At 37.5% G+C, this 14,394-nt stretch overlaps 1 protein-coding gene across 3 annotated transcripts in view; it reads right to left on the bottom strand.

The window, feature by feature from the left end:
* Window positions 1–14,394, bottom strand: part of TMEM170B (transmembrane protein 170B) — a 39,060-nt gene that overhangs the window by 11,788 nt on the left and 12,878 nt on the right. For 2 of the 3 annotated variants that reach the window (XR_013416008.1, NM_001261045.1), the window contains 1 exon segment: window positions 1,116–1,286. The exons of the other annotated variant lie outside the window; for it this stretch is intronic. Coding sequence is in view for 1 of the 2 variants with exons in the window: in NM_001261045.1 (NP_001247974.1) it covers window positions 1,116–1,286 (171 nt within the window). In the remaining variant the exon portion in view is untranslated. 3 annotated transcript variants of the gene reach the window in all.

Genomic DNA, 14,394 nt, shown 5'->3' on the forward strand with positions numbered 1-14,394 from the left:
CTCAGGAAATGGGTAAATGGGCTCGAGCATGTGCATTAAGACAAAATGGTAGAGTATGAGCTTCGGGGGCATTCCACTGGAAAAGGGAAGAAAGCCTCAGATGAGCATGAATACAACTTCTTAAACACACTGCGCATGCTCGCCTCCCAAGTGTAAGGAGGGCACCGCACATGCGGGTGGCTCACCCTAAAGGAAGAACGAAGGAAAAGGGGTGCAAGACACTGGAAATGGGCCAGCAAGTCATAGGACCAAGGTTAAATGGGTCACTTGACCTCCAAAGTGCCCGCCTGGGTCTCTTCCAAGTGTACTTTCCTTTCTTTCCTGCTCTAAAGCTTTGAAATTCCACTCCTGCTCTGAAACTTGCCTCGGTCTCTTTTTCTGTCTTACACCCCTCAGTCAAATTATTTCTTCTGAGGAGGCAAGAACTGAGGCTGCTGCAGACCTGTCTGGATTTGCTACTGGTAACTTGGATACCTTCTGCTGATAACAAAACCATAACTAATTCTTTGAAGTCAGGCTGGAGTTTGGGCCTAAGTACAGTGTTAAGCAGAGAAGGCCAGAGGGGATGAACCTGAAAACTTGTCTGAAAAAGCTCATGAGGCAGCACAGCAGGGAACCTGCAAAGCACTAGAGGACACTCTAGCACAGCTTATTTCTAGTAGGCCATAATAATGTGTGCATAAGAAGAAAGTGCAATTTTGTTGTGTAGTCACAGGCAGATGACAGTAAGGACCTCAGGGCTATACTTCTGCTTACGATAATTATCACTGACATATTTTCATGCCTTTCCTTTTTCCTAGAAAGTGAGCAACTTTAAAGCAGAAACTATAATGACTGTGAATTTTCCCACTGAACTGCCTTGCCTCTTGCCAACTGTTATGAATTTTTCTATTTCCCACAAAACCTTGTAAAAGGACTCTTCACATTGCAGAATTACAACTATCTGTTCAGTGAATAAATCAGCTCATCTTTATCTTCTAGGTGGAGTGTGTTAAGTGTTGACAAATAATCTACATAAAATATCTCACTAATGTTACATGTATAATAAGAATACAGCTACCAAAATGGTAAGTGCATACAAACTTACATCCTCAGACAAAACAAAATCAACTTACTGGTAATCATCGCTCCAGTTACAGAAGCCAGAAATCCAATGCTGACTGCAATGACAGAGATGACTCTTCCCTGCCTATGCCTCTGCAGCATCACAAACATCAACACTCCTGCAGCACCATGGACAAACAGAGAAGAGAAGAGAGCCCAGAGGAAGATCCAGTACCACATCTCTGAAAGGAAAAGCAAAGTGTTAATCATCTGTTGAAACACAACTTAGAAAATTCAGTTTAACAAATAGTGAGCACCTATGGTTTGGGAGGTTACATGACATAATACATAGAAAAATGCCTCACACCATGCCTGACACAAGCAGCACGGAATACATTATAAGGTTTACCATCATTGCTGACGCCTGATGGGGAAATATTCCTCCTATGGCTTCAAAAGGTTAATACTATATTCTAATTTTTTCTAAATGTCCCTATTATATAGCTATCATCCATCAATTTCATATTAAACCTCTGATATATGTGTAAACTTCTTAGGATAAATTATAAAAGTTAATTCCTATTTGAAATAGAACCTTTTATTTTCTACCCTAAATAACAGTGTTAAGAATGTTTTTAACTACCTTCTAATTCTAATTCAAATCATTCCAGAAATCAGTCAATTATTTTTACCTTTTATTTTTAAGAATTTCAGGCATTTTCTCCTTGTGGCCCTGACCTTGGTATACTAAAAAATCAGTCAGATTTAAAAAAAAAATCATTTGCCTCTAGTCATCTTAGTGTTCCTTACCAAGAACTTTTCAAGCTCCAATATTATCTCCCCAGTGTGACCTCAATCGACTGTTCACTGACATCTCAGCTTAGAGACAGTGGACAAGCGCACTTTTCATTCGCTCTCCCACACTCATTCCCTTTCCTTCTGGCCACCTGACTGCCTCCCAGTCACTCCATATAGTTTCCACAGATGTCCCTGCACTGACTCCTTCTCCCTGACCATACTGTAGTGAGGTATGAAAGAAAGGCAAGTGATCCAAGCTGGGCCAATCGTCCCCTTCCCCTGGGACTTCTGGATTGGGGTCAACTGAGCGTCCTTGCTCTTTGGGTAGCTAAAGCTGAAAGGCTCACAATTTGTGACGTTACTTCATCATCGCAGGATGAAAGCCACAGTACAAAAAGAAAAAGATTCATCAAAGACAAGAGAGAATCAAGTCCCGTAATGAGTTATTTCTAAGGCCCTGACACATTACCATCCTTAGATTCAATGTCACATCCCAGTTCCCTTGTAATAAAATCCCTCTTTTTACTTAAACTATTCAGGTAAGGATTCTTTCACTGATACCTGAAAGAGCTGACTCTAAAATATTTAGATGTTACCTTGAGGGTCATCCTTGATATGCAAACATTCCATAATACAAAGTATCTCATCTGTGATTTGGGCTAGGTAGTCACTATCAATTGTAAAAGAAAAGTCAATAAAATAGTCATTAATAGAATTAAAATGGATGAATCAAAACCTATGTATCTAAATATCGTTAAATATGGATATACACTGTTGGTAGGAATGTAAAATGATACAGCTGCTGTGGAAAATAGTATGGAGGCTCCTCAAGAAGTTAAAAACAAAACTACCATATGATCCAACAATTCCACTTTCTGGGTATATACCCAAAAGAACTAAAAGCAGAATCTCAAAGAGATATTGGCACACCCATGTTTATCAGTATTATTCACAATAGCCAAGAGGTGACAGCAACTCAAGAGTCCCTGAATGGATAAACAAAACACAGTACACATACAATGGAAAAATTACTGAGTTTTAAAAGGGAAGGAAGGAAATCCTGTCACATGCTACAACATGAATGAACCTTGAGGACATTATGCTAAGTGAAATAAACCATCACAAATGAATACCATATGATTTTTTTTTTTTTTTTTTTTTGAGGCAGAGTCTTGCTCCATCACCCAGGCTGGAGTGTGGTGGCGTGACCATAGCTCACTGCAGCTTCCATCTCCTGGGATCAAGTGATCCTCCTGCCTCAGTCTTCCCAGTAGCTACAACTACACATGTGGGCCATAAAAATATTTTTTGTACAGACAGGATGTGCCCGTGTTGCCCAGACTGATCTAGAACTCCTGGCCTCAAGTAATTCTCCTGCCTCAGCCTCGCAAAGTGCTGGAATTACAGGCGAGAACCACCACACCTGGCCTCAAGTTGTAACCTTTAAAATCAACCAGTAACCATAACCAGTGAAGTGGCTTTCTACTGGTGTCTAAATGGGAGTCGTTTCTGGGACTATGCCTTTAACTTGTGGGACTGGATGCTAACACCACCAGGTAGATGTCAGAACTAAATTGAACTGTAGGACACCCAGTTGGTATCCTAAATTGCTTGGTGTGGGAAAAAAAAACCACACATCACTTGTCACAGAAGTGATCTGTGTGAGGGTGGAGAAAACACTGAGTGCCTTTTTTTGGGGTGGAGGGGGCCTGCAATAGAGTGATCTCAGCTCACTGCAACCTCCACTTCCTGGGTTCAAGCGATTCTCCTGCCTCAGCCTCCCAAGTAGCTGGGATTACAGGTGCCCGTCACCATGCCTGGCTAATTTTTGTATTTTTAGTAGAGAGAGGGTTTCACCATGTTAGCCAGGCTGGTCTCGAACTCCTGACCTCAGGTGATTCGCGCGCCTCAGCCTCCCAAAGTGCCAGGATTACAGGTGTGAGCCACCACGACCAGCCAACAGTGAGTGTGTTTCCTCAGATATGTTTTTACCAATTTTTTTAAAAAGGTAAAAAATTTAAAAGCATGGATATAAATTTGAAAAATAATTAGGTCAAGACCACAAATGACTAAGAATTTTAAAACAAAACAAAAACTCCTTAAAAAGGAAGGAGGGTATGGTTATTAAAAAGCAACTGAGCGATCTCTGTGGTAATGGATTTCTTCTTTGACTACAGTGGTGGATATACATGTAAGTGATACAATTGTATAGAACTAAATACATATAGAGAAGAGTACAAGTGTACATGAAATACTAGCAAAACCTGGATAAGGTTGGTGGATTGCATCCATGTCAATATCCTGGTTGATATATTATACTGTGGATTTCTGAGATGTTCCTATTGGGCAAACTGGATAAAGAGTACATAAGCTCTCTACGTGTTGGTTCTTACAACTGCGATTCTTACAATCTCAAAATAAAAAGTTTAATTTTAAAAAACGAAAGAGGGAATAGAAAGATTTTTTTAAAAATCAGCTTTACCCTGCCAAATTCTTAAGAATTGGCACATAGAATGGACTCAGGCAATTTGAAATTATTTCAAAGAAGAGACATCTGATATATTTTATAGTGTGTGTTAAGCTACCATGCATGCTTCTCAATGGCATAAGAGATAGAAGCTAGTGATTACAGAAAAATAGACAGTGTTTGCCTTTTAGAGGCTTTTCTCTTCCAGCATTCAGGCAAACAGTATTTCAGACCATCACTCTCAAACACATGGCTTCAATTTATAATAAATACATTAAAATTTAAAAACCCCAACTTGCTCAGAAGATAATTGCATATTGAAAGATACAGTTTTCCTAAGTGAACCTAATAAAGTAAAAATATAAGGGAGTATAATATGGGGGTGTATATTTTCATCAAGGGAGCTCTTTTCTCAATTTACCCTGAGACAAGGAAAGGCTCTGCAACAACCACAGACTCTTCAGTACAAAAGTCAACAATCCACCTTGTACCTCGAGCCCATTTAAAAAGTTCTTATAATACAATTAGAGGAAATAATTTATTGACTATATTTAACACTATGAACAGGAGATTATCTGACATTATAAAAAAAGTAGTGTTGTTTGACTACTGAATATGTAGCTATGATCTCAACAATAAATCTACCTAATAGAAGGCAAAGTAAAATTTCAGTTTAATGTTTTATAAAAACCAAAGGCATAAAAATAATCATAAAATTAAAACAGAATCTTAAATGGTCCTCCAATGACCAGTCCAGGATTATTCCTTCATCAGACTCAACATCAACAAAGTACCCTAATGTCAGATTTACTTTTACATTTCTTTCTCTTTTAAAAAATCATACTCTTTATGATGGAAAAAATGGACTACCTTGAGAATATTTACAGTTATGTTAGGTTTTGTGTTATTACTATTATTTTGAATTACCTGACAGATCAACATAACCTCCTGAGTGAACAGGGCCTCTAAAGATTTTGATCAACTCTGGATAAGCAAGACTGTCGAAAGCCCAATCACTATTGGCAAATACATGAAACCTACTGGATTAGTTCAGGTGAAGAGAACTGCAGGATCCTAAGGACTAGAGCAAAAGCAGATGCCTAAGATCCTGGGAAGAAGAACACCTAGTAAAAAGACAGGAGTGGACTATCACAGCCTTTCCTTAAACTGTCTATGCTAAAGTGAACACCCAGAGGCTCACAGTTTTCTCTCTCCACCCGTACCCCACCTCATCCAAGCTTCTAGCAAATGGGTGACAATGAGGGGAGGAAGCCAGAGAGACTCTGCTAGTGCTGAAAAAAACACAAAACAAACATTTAAAAAATGTAATACACAAAACAACAGAAACGTTGAAACATCCCATGCCTACAATCACCATGATTCTCTGGAAGGGAATATCCCTTCTTTCTGAACATATCTCAGAAATTCCTTTTGTAACAATTCCCCACTCAAGACTATCTACAATCCTCACCTTAGACTAATTTTGTCTGGATTGTTGCAGTGCGTTACCTTTTGGTGGGGTGAAAGGCAGCAGAGTTATGATCTGTTCCAGCCTCCAAACAATACTAGAAATAGCTCTGCTCCCAATCTGTAACTTTCATCAGCTCTGGTTGCCAAGCCACTAAAAAATTATCTTCTGTGCTTTTGTTTTTAATCCTTCAACAACATTATTTATGAGAAATGAATTTCTCTAGATGTCTAAAATATACTGAGTAAAAACAAGTTAAAGAATGGTACGTATTGTATAATCCTATTTGTTTAAAAAAGTACATTTTCATATCTGTACAGAAAACGTATAATCAAATGGAAGAATACCTAACAATGGCTATCTTTTAGAGATAAGATATGAGATGAACGATACTATTTTATACATTATTTACTATTTTAAACAACCAGTCTGAAATATTTTACACACATTTTTACTGCAAATATAATATTTTTAGAAATTAGCTTTTCATTTTTTTTTTTTTTTTTTTAAAGAGATAGCAGTCTTGCTGTGTTGCCCAGGCTGAACTCAAACTCCTGGGCTCGAATGATTCTCCTGTCTCAGTCTCCTGAGTAGCTGGTACTACAGGCATGTACAACCATGCCTGGCTCTCATTCTATTCTTATCAAAGGAGAAGATGCTCTACTACACTAATAACCATTAGTTATCTACTACACTAATAACCATTAGTGTAGTAGAGCATCTAATACACTTGGGCTGCTCATGAGAACGACTGCATACTGGGTATGCAGTAGAGACAGAAATCACTACTCTAGGATAAAGTTACATAAGAGGTATTTTTTTAAAACTCCAAAAGTCATTAAAACAACAAAACCTATCTCATGAGACTAATTATTTTTTTAATCCTCAAAAATACAGAGAATCCAACTTCTCTACTAAAAGTCATTAGCAAGTCAATACTGAACACTTACTGTATACTAAACATTCTAGAAATCAAGCTGAAAATACCATTTATATATCTCATATATATTATTTCTTTATACCACAACTTTCTTTATAGAAATGCTCCATATTATATATTTAAATAATCTGTGTCCAAATTGGGTTATTTCAAGCTTTTTGTTATACCAGCAAATCCAGTGTAGAACTTGCTCCCATTTTCTAACAGCAATGACTTCTGAATCTGGGGACACGTCCCACATAGGGGATTAGACTCTCAGAGAGATGATACATTTACAATTTGAAAAAGTGTAATATAGATGAAGGGGTGGCAACATATAGCCCATGAGCCACATCTAGCCTACCACCTGACTCTGCACAGTCTTTGAGAACGGTTTTTAGATTTGAAATGATTTTTTAAAATCAAGAAGCTGGGCACAGTAGCTCACTCCTGTAATCCCAGCAGTTTGAGAGACTGAGGCAGGAGGGCTGCTTGAGCCCAGGAGTTCAAGACCAGCATGAGGCCCTATCTCTACAAAAAAATAAAAAAATTAGCCAGGCATGATGGTGCGCTCCTGTGGTCCTCACTACTCAGGAGGCTGAGACGGGAGAATCACTTGAGCCCAGGAGGTCAAGGCTGCAGCAGTGACCCATGAGCATACTACCACACCACAGCTGGGTGACAGAGTGAAACCCCATCTCAAAAAAAAAAAAAAAAGAAAAGAAAAGAAAAGAAAAGAAAAGAAAAGAAAAAATATATATAGAGAACAATAATTTGTGACATGTAAAAATCAGAGGAAACTCAAATTTCAGTGTTCATAAAGTTTTATTGGAACAGACACACTCATTCATAGTAGTCTATGACTACTTTCAAGCTACAATGGCAGAGCTGAGTAATTGTGACAGAGACTATATGGCCCATGAAGCCAAAAATATTAATATTTACTACATTTTCTATTTAAGTAAAATAAAATACTACTGCTAAAAGCAGAATACTGCATTTACAGAAAAAGTTTGCTGACTCCTGGGCTGGGCTTGGCTGTCCCATCCCCCATTGAAAATTACAGTCAAGGTGGTTTCATATATTAGGAAGAGTTGGCACTTTGAGTGTTCAATTAATGATATTTCAATTACATATGTTCTAATTCTTCAGTTTCTACAGAGTACAGTATGCAGGTTATGCTATGGGGTACATAGCCCTGTGCAAGGATGTGGGTTGTCAAGAAAGGTCCCAAGAAGAGTCATCACCACACATGAATTTTTAAAAAATTAACAAGATTTAAACAAATTAGATAATCACGTTGAAGGTGCAGTAAGAGTGGGGAGTGGGAGGTGGGACTTGGCTGTGTGCTGGAGTTCCCTGGGAGAGCCTAAAATAAATGATGCCTTGATACCACTTGCAGACATTCTGATTTAATTGGTTTAGGATGTAGCTTGGGCACTGGAATTTTTGAAAGTTTCCCAATTTTAAACGTTTCTTATGCTCCTGTATAGCCAAGAATGAGAAACCACTCCTCTAAAACACAATGTTCAAATCATGAAATTGTATATAATAGAGAATATGAAATTGCAAGAACTCTGGGTTTGACTAAAATCAAAAAATATGGAAAGATGAGGCTGTAAATTACAGTGGTATGAATTTCTCTAGATGTCTAAAAAACACTGAGTAAAAACAAGTCAAAATTACTCTGGCTAGAGCCAGTAATTTTGGCGAAGAAAGAGGAGAGGCTTATAGACCATACAGAATGAAGAATTTTGGTGAAAACTGAAGACCATGAGGACCCAATAAAGGCTTAAATAAAGAAGTTATAGAATCATATCTCCTTTTAAAAAGATGACTCTGGTAGATATGGAAAAGTGGGACTGGATGGAGATGAGAGACTATAAGAATATTTCAAGAGTACAAAGAGATTAGCCAGGTGTGGTGGCAGAAGCCCATAGTCCCAGCTACTCAGGAGGCTGAGGCAGGAGGATTGCTTGAGCCCAGCAGTTTGAGGCTGCAGTGAGCTATGATCGTGCCACTGCACTCCAGCCTGGGCAATGGAGAGAGACCCTGTCACTATTTAAAAAAAAAGTAATGATAATAAATGAGTAAATAATAACAATTTTAAAGAGTACAAAGATAAATTAAGGCCTGGATTTCTGTACTGGACTTGGGATTGAAAATAATTTCAGAAATATTTAGAACTTGCAGATGGCCTGGATGATAGAGATGAGGGAGGTGTGATGTCTGGCCTCCCAGATTTCTTGTGTGAACACCTGGATAAATGATAATTCCATTAGGTTTGGGAGTATAAAAACGTACGTTTAGTCCATCTACCAAACAGTTCAAACGTTGGTGAGAAGCAAGCAGTAAAGAAACTAAAAGTAGGAAAATAACAAGTACAAAAATGTGAAGATTACCTGCACAATTACATTACTGACCATGTTCTAAAAATATCTAAATTTCTTTTTAAAATTATTTTATTTTTTTAATTTCTGGGGTACATATGCAGGATGTGCATGTTTGTTACATAGGTAAACGTGTGCCATGGTGGTCTGCTATACCTAACAACCCATCACCTAGGTATTAAGCCCAGCATGCATTAATTTCAGGTTTGTAGTGTCCCTGATTTTTTCTTAAATCCATGATTTTGTTGAATTTAAAATCTATGATTACTAAAACAGTTCAGTTATTCTATTTAAATTTTAATATAAAAAGTTGCAAAAAAGTCACTCCCATCCAATGAGAAAAAGATAAAATTATAAAATCATAACTTTTCCTTAGCTCATTAGTGAGGTGAGGATGCAAAAGAGTGGGGGACACGTGTTACCTGGTAAAGCTCAAGAGCAGGCAGTGGGCAACATACAAGTGTGTAAGAAGAAATCCGCTACAATTTTTACAGATTGTTAAAGACCAAGCATGGGTTAACATACCAGCCTTGAGTTAATGACACAAGTAACACACACAAATGCACACTCGCTTGCAAGTGCTTTTCCACAGGTCTCTACTGGGTGCTCCCTGGAAAGACTGGATCATAGGCCGGGACTGGAGAGAGCCACCACTGGCAGTGTAGGCCTGCGGGAAGTGACACTGGCTGCTGCGGAAACAGAAATCTTGCTTCTTGCGACCCTTCTCTTATTCAAGGCAAAAGTCTTAGCCATTAGGGGAGGGCAGCAAATCCTGTCACCCTAAAGGGACAGGCAAAGCTATAACAGAACTCCAGTTCAGGGAAGGGGAGAAGAATAAACCCTCTATTCCTGGGGGAAAAGCAGAAAACCATCCAGGATCCAGGACCCAATTCCAAGCAGAGGTCTGTTACTGCTGATGGAAGAACGGGAAACTCCTGCCTAAGAACAATCACGAATGTAAGAAGAGTTTGGCCACCATGGTTCAGAAAGGCAGGAATGCTGACAAAGCTCCCCACTTCCTGAGATCCCCATACACAGAGCATGCCTAACACAAAAACAGGACAGCTCCCCTCAGGAGCCCAGCAGCAAGTAACAAGCATCAGCATTCCACCACTGGGGGAGGCCCCTTCTGAGGCACAGTTGTGAACAAATGGCTAAAAGCTACAATGGAGCATGGCCACCGAGAATAACCCTGCAGTACAGAGCTCCCACCCTAAACACAAGGCAACAACAGCAACCTTCAGAGAATGTGAAGCGTGCGGTGCGCTGAAGGTAACCACAACCACTAAATTCAAATTCGGCTCAACTCTGAAGTAGATTAAATCAACTGTCACACTACTGGTCTAACAGAAGCAACAGACCATCTCCAGACATAAACACTATGTACCTCAGTCTTTAGTGAGATTTTTCAATTAAAAAATTATAAGAAGCACTCAAAAACAGGAAAAACAACTCACTGTTGAGAGATAAAGCAATCTATAGAACCAGAGTCAGAGATGGCCCAGTTTGTAGAATAACCAGACATGGACTTTATAATAATTATTGTTAATACGTTAACGTCTCTAGGGGAAGAAGCACACAACACACAGGAACAGATGGGGAATCTCAGTAGAGATGGAAATTCTAAGAGCCAAATGAAAATGCCAGAAGTTTAGAGAAAAAGATATGGAACAATTTCAAATGGTTTAACATATATGTAATTGGGGTCCAGAATAAGAAAGAGACAATGGAGAAGAAAAGACACCTGAAGGGAAAGTGGCTAAAAATTTTCCAAAAATAATAAAAGTCATCAAACCACAAATCCAAGACTCTCACAGAATCCTAAGCAAGATAAATACCTCCCACTTCCAAGAACCAAAAAACAACAAAACAAAAATAAACCACACATACACCTAGACACATCATAGTGAAATGAGTGAAAACCAAAGATAAAGGGAAAATACTGAGGGTAGTCAGAGGTTAAAAGACATGTTACAAACGGTGGAACAAATATAAAAAGTAAAGGAAACTTCTCGTCAGAAACTTCTGAGCCAGAAGACAATAGAGTGACATCTTTAAAATATTGAAAGGGGAAAAAAAACTATAAAGCCAGAAATGTATATCCAACAGAAATGTCTTTCAAAACTAAAGGTGAAATGAACATTTATTTGTCAGAAAGAAAAAAGCTCGGAGAATCAACTGTCAGAAGATCTATGCTACAAAATATATTGAAGGAAGCTCCTTAGACAGGATTATGATACCAGATGCAAACTTTACACCAAGAAATAATCAACAAAGAAGGCTAAAATGAAGGTAAACATAAAAGACATTTTCTTCTTATTTTTAATCTAACGTTTCAACCAGATTTAAAAATAAATTGTATTTATCAACTGCAACCACATTTAATACATAAGGTAAAGCTACTGTAGATATTTAATAGTTTTCTACTTTTGCCTCTTGAGAGCAGAAATACTAGCTTTTAAACTTAATTATGACACCTTCACAAGAGCTGCTTTAACATAGTGCCCATCTTAAAATTCATGGCGATACTGTTTATTACCCACTTAAACTATAATACCCTTTTGCTTGCTAATTATATAATTTCAAACTGTAAATAACAATAGCCATAATTAAATAGAAGACGATCCTTAGAAAAACAGGTTTTTAACTAAAACCAATCAAAATATCATTTGCTTTAAAGAAATAAGGTTAAAGCTATTTAAAATAGTTCAAAAATTGCTCTATATTTAAGCCACAGCACTATCTTCCTAAAAGATGCCATTCAATTTGTTCTTCCCCATAACTGATTAACTGAATAATTAATCAATTATAATTCCAGTGATTTTTACTCAGATAAAAAGTGTCAAAATCTGAAGCTAGTATGAAATTATAACAGTAACTATACAAATGGTTTTAATTGTTATTGTGTGCCCTCAAGCATCTTAAATTATATGTATCATACAAAAAAATATTTTTTTTGATTCATGGTTTTTTGAATCACTGACCTAAAAAATCTTCTCAATGAAGAATAAAATGTTTTACAATCTCATGATATAATATTTCCATGGGATATTTATACTAAGTACTGAACATTAAACTTTTTACACCGATGAGCATAACTTGTAATGAAATTCTCAATATAATACATTCCTGAAACTAAATATAAATAGGTGACCAAATGAATGACAGATCAGGAAATACAAGCATAACCAGGAAAACTGCAAATAATGCAAAGTAAAGTCACAGTAATCACACCTTAAATATCATTCTGACTAATTGTAAGGAAGTAATTATGCTGTACTGGGATTAAAAGAGAGAGAGAGAGAATTTCATAACTGGAAGGAATCTTTAAATATTGAATCAAGTTTCCTAAACCATATTTCAAGAAGGCCTAAGTCTAAGAGGTCAGAGGTGTTCAGAGAGCAAAGATTTTCTTGGTTCTAAACCTTACCCTACAAATAAGTATATTAAAAGTCTGAAGAAGTCCCACTTGAAAAAGAAAGTTGCTTAACTTGAAAGATTAAAGAAACAAGTTTATGTACAAATGCATACATTTTTCTTAACTCCTAGTAAAACTTCTAAACTTTTTTTCTTAACTCATAACATTTCTAGATCAGCTCTCCTTTAATCAATATGAAAACTGTTTACATTAGATAGTATTATAAGTGAGGAAACAGGCCTGGGAAATACATGACTTTCAAGGATTCTATTACTTCTTTAAAATCTTTATTTTTAGGAAAAAAAAAAAAATAGCGGAACTCCAATTACCCAAGAAGGGAGGTGGAAATTCCAATAGCTGCTCACCTAACATTTTTACATAAACATTTTTAACGTTTGATTCTCCCATATACTTCAGATTTAATATAACTAAAATGTTTAGAATTTTTAAGATACAGTAGACCCTTGAACAACACAGGTTTGCACTGCACGAGTCTGCATACATGTGGAATTTTTTTTTTCAATTAAACATGGAGCAAAAATACTCTCAGGATGCAAAACCCGCCTACAGGCAGGGTCGACTTTTCACATCCAGGGGTCCTGCAGGGCCACTGCAGGAGTTTGGTATACGCAGTGGTCCTAGAATCAATCCTCCATATATACGCTGAGACCAAAATAGACACCTCTTTATCAACTAAGACTGACCCTAAGATTAAGGAAGCAAAGTTACCTACAGGTCAAGGGTTCAGGGCCCAGGTGGCATGGCAAATTTCTAAAGTCCTATGGCTCTAAACTCCCTGACAATAGGAGCTATCAGACCACCCCTAACTGGTTTACAACCCAGACCACAACTCTGATTAGACACAGGACCAGCCTTACAAACATTCTTTTCTGATAAGCAATTGTAGACCTTAAGCCAGTCTCTAACAGTTACAGCATGCCATAGAGACTGCGCACAGACTGCCTTTGCGTCCCATAGTTCACCTTTTGACGTAGTCAAATTCTACCTTATTTTAATGCTAAAACCTTGCCCCAAAGTTAACACAGAATGTATGTTACACGTTTACCCACTGAGCATGCACTCAGCTCCTCTCATAAATATGTATAGCTTTTCCCCCAAACCTGCTGAATATGTATGACTATATTGTGTAACACAAACTGAGAGGCAACAAAACCCAACTCAACTTCCCTTCTATGAAGAGACAGTGTCTTCTGCACATGCACATGCACATGGCAGAGACTGTCTCCTCCTGGTTTGCAAATTGATACTGCTGATAAAACTATCCTTTCTACTACTCAGCCAGCCCAGGGGTCTTTTGGATGACAATACTGAGGGATAACTGTATTATAATTTAATAAGGATAATTTTCTATGGCTAATACCACATACAAATGAAGAAAACATTCTCAAAAGATAAATTTAATATAATCTGTTAAATGACAGTCACTTTTTTAAACAACTGGGTTATTATATGCTCTTAGAAATAAGTGAGTCATTTATACTGAATTTTAGTAAGTCTCAATCGCCCATATTGACTATTATACACCATAAGATAGCTATAAGTCTGTTATAAAAAAAACTTTTTTTAAAATCGGGTGTTCAAAACCCCTAAGCTCTCAATAACAAAATCTCCTCAAGAGTTGGTTTACAATGCAGCATCCTAGGCCTTGTTCTAAGATCCTAATTCCACATATATCGACTGGAGCCACGGATCTGTATGAAAAGTTCCAGGTGATTCTGATACGTAGGCCTGGAAACCACGACAGATTCAAGTAATTCATGGGTAGGGAGTGATAGAAGGAAAAAACTGTATAATGAAAATCCAGTTTCATGTTACTGATGAAAACATCTTTGCTATCCAAGGCACCCAAGAGCAGCAACATAATCATGT

This window comes from Macaca mulatta, chromosome 4 (assembly GCF_049350105.2).
Source record: "Macaca mulatta isolate MMU2019108-1 chromosome 4, T2T-MMU8v2.0, whole genome shotgun sequence".
Lineage (NCBI taxonomy): Eukaryota > Metazoa > Chordata > Mammalia > Primates > Cercopithecidae > Macaca > Macaca mulatta.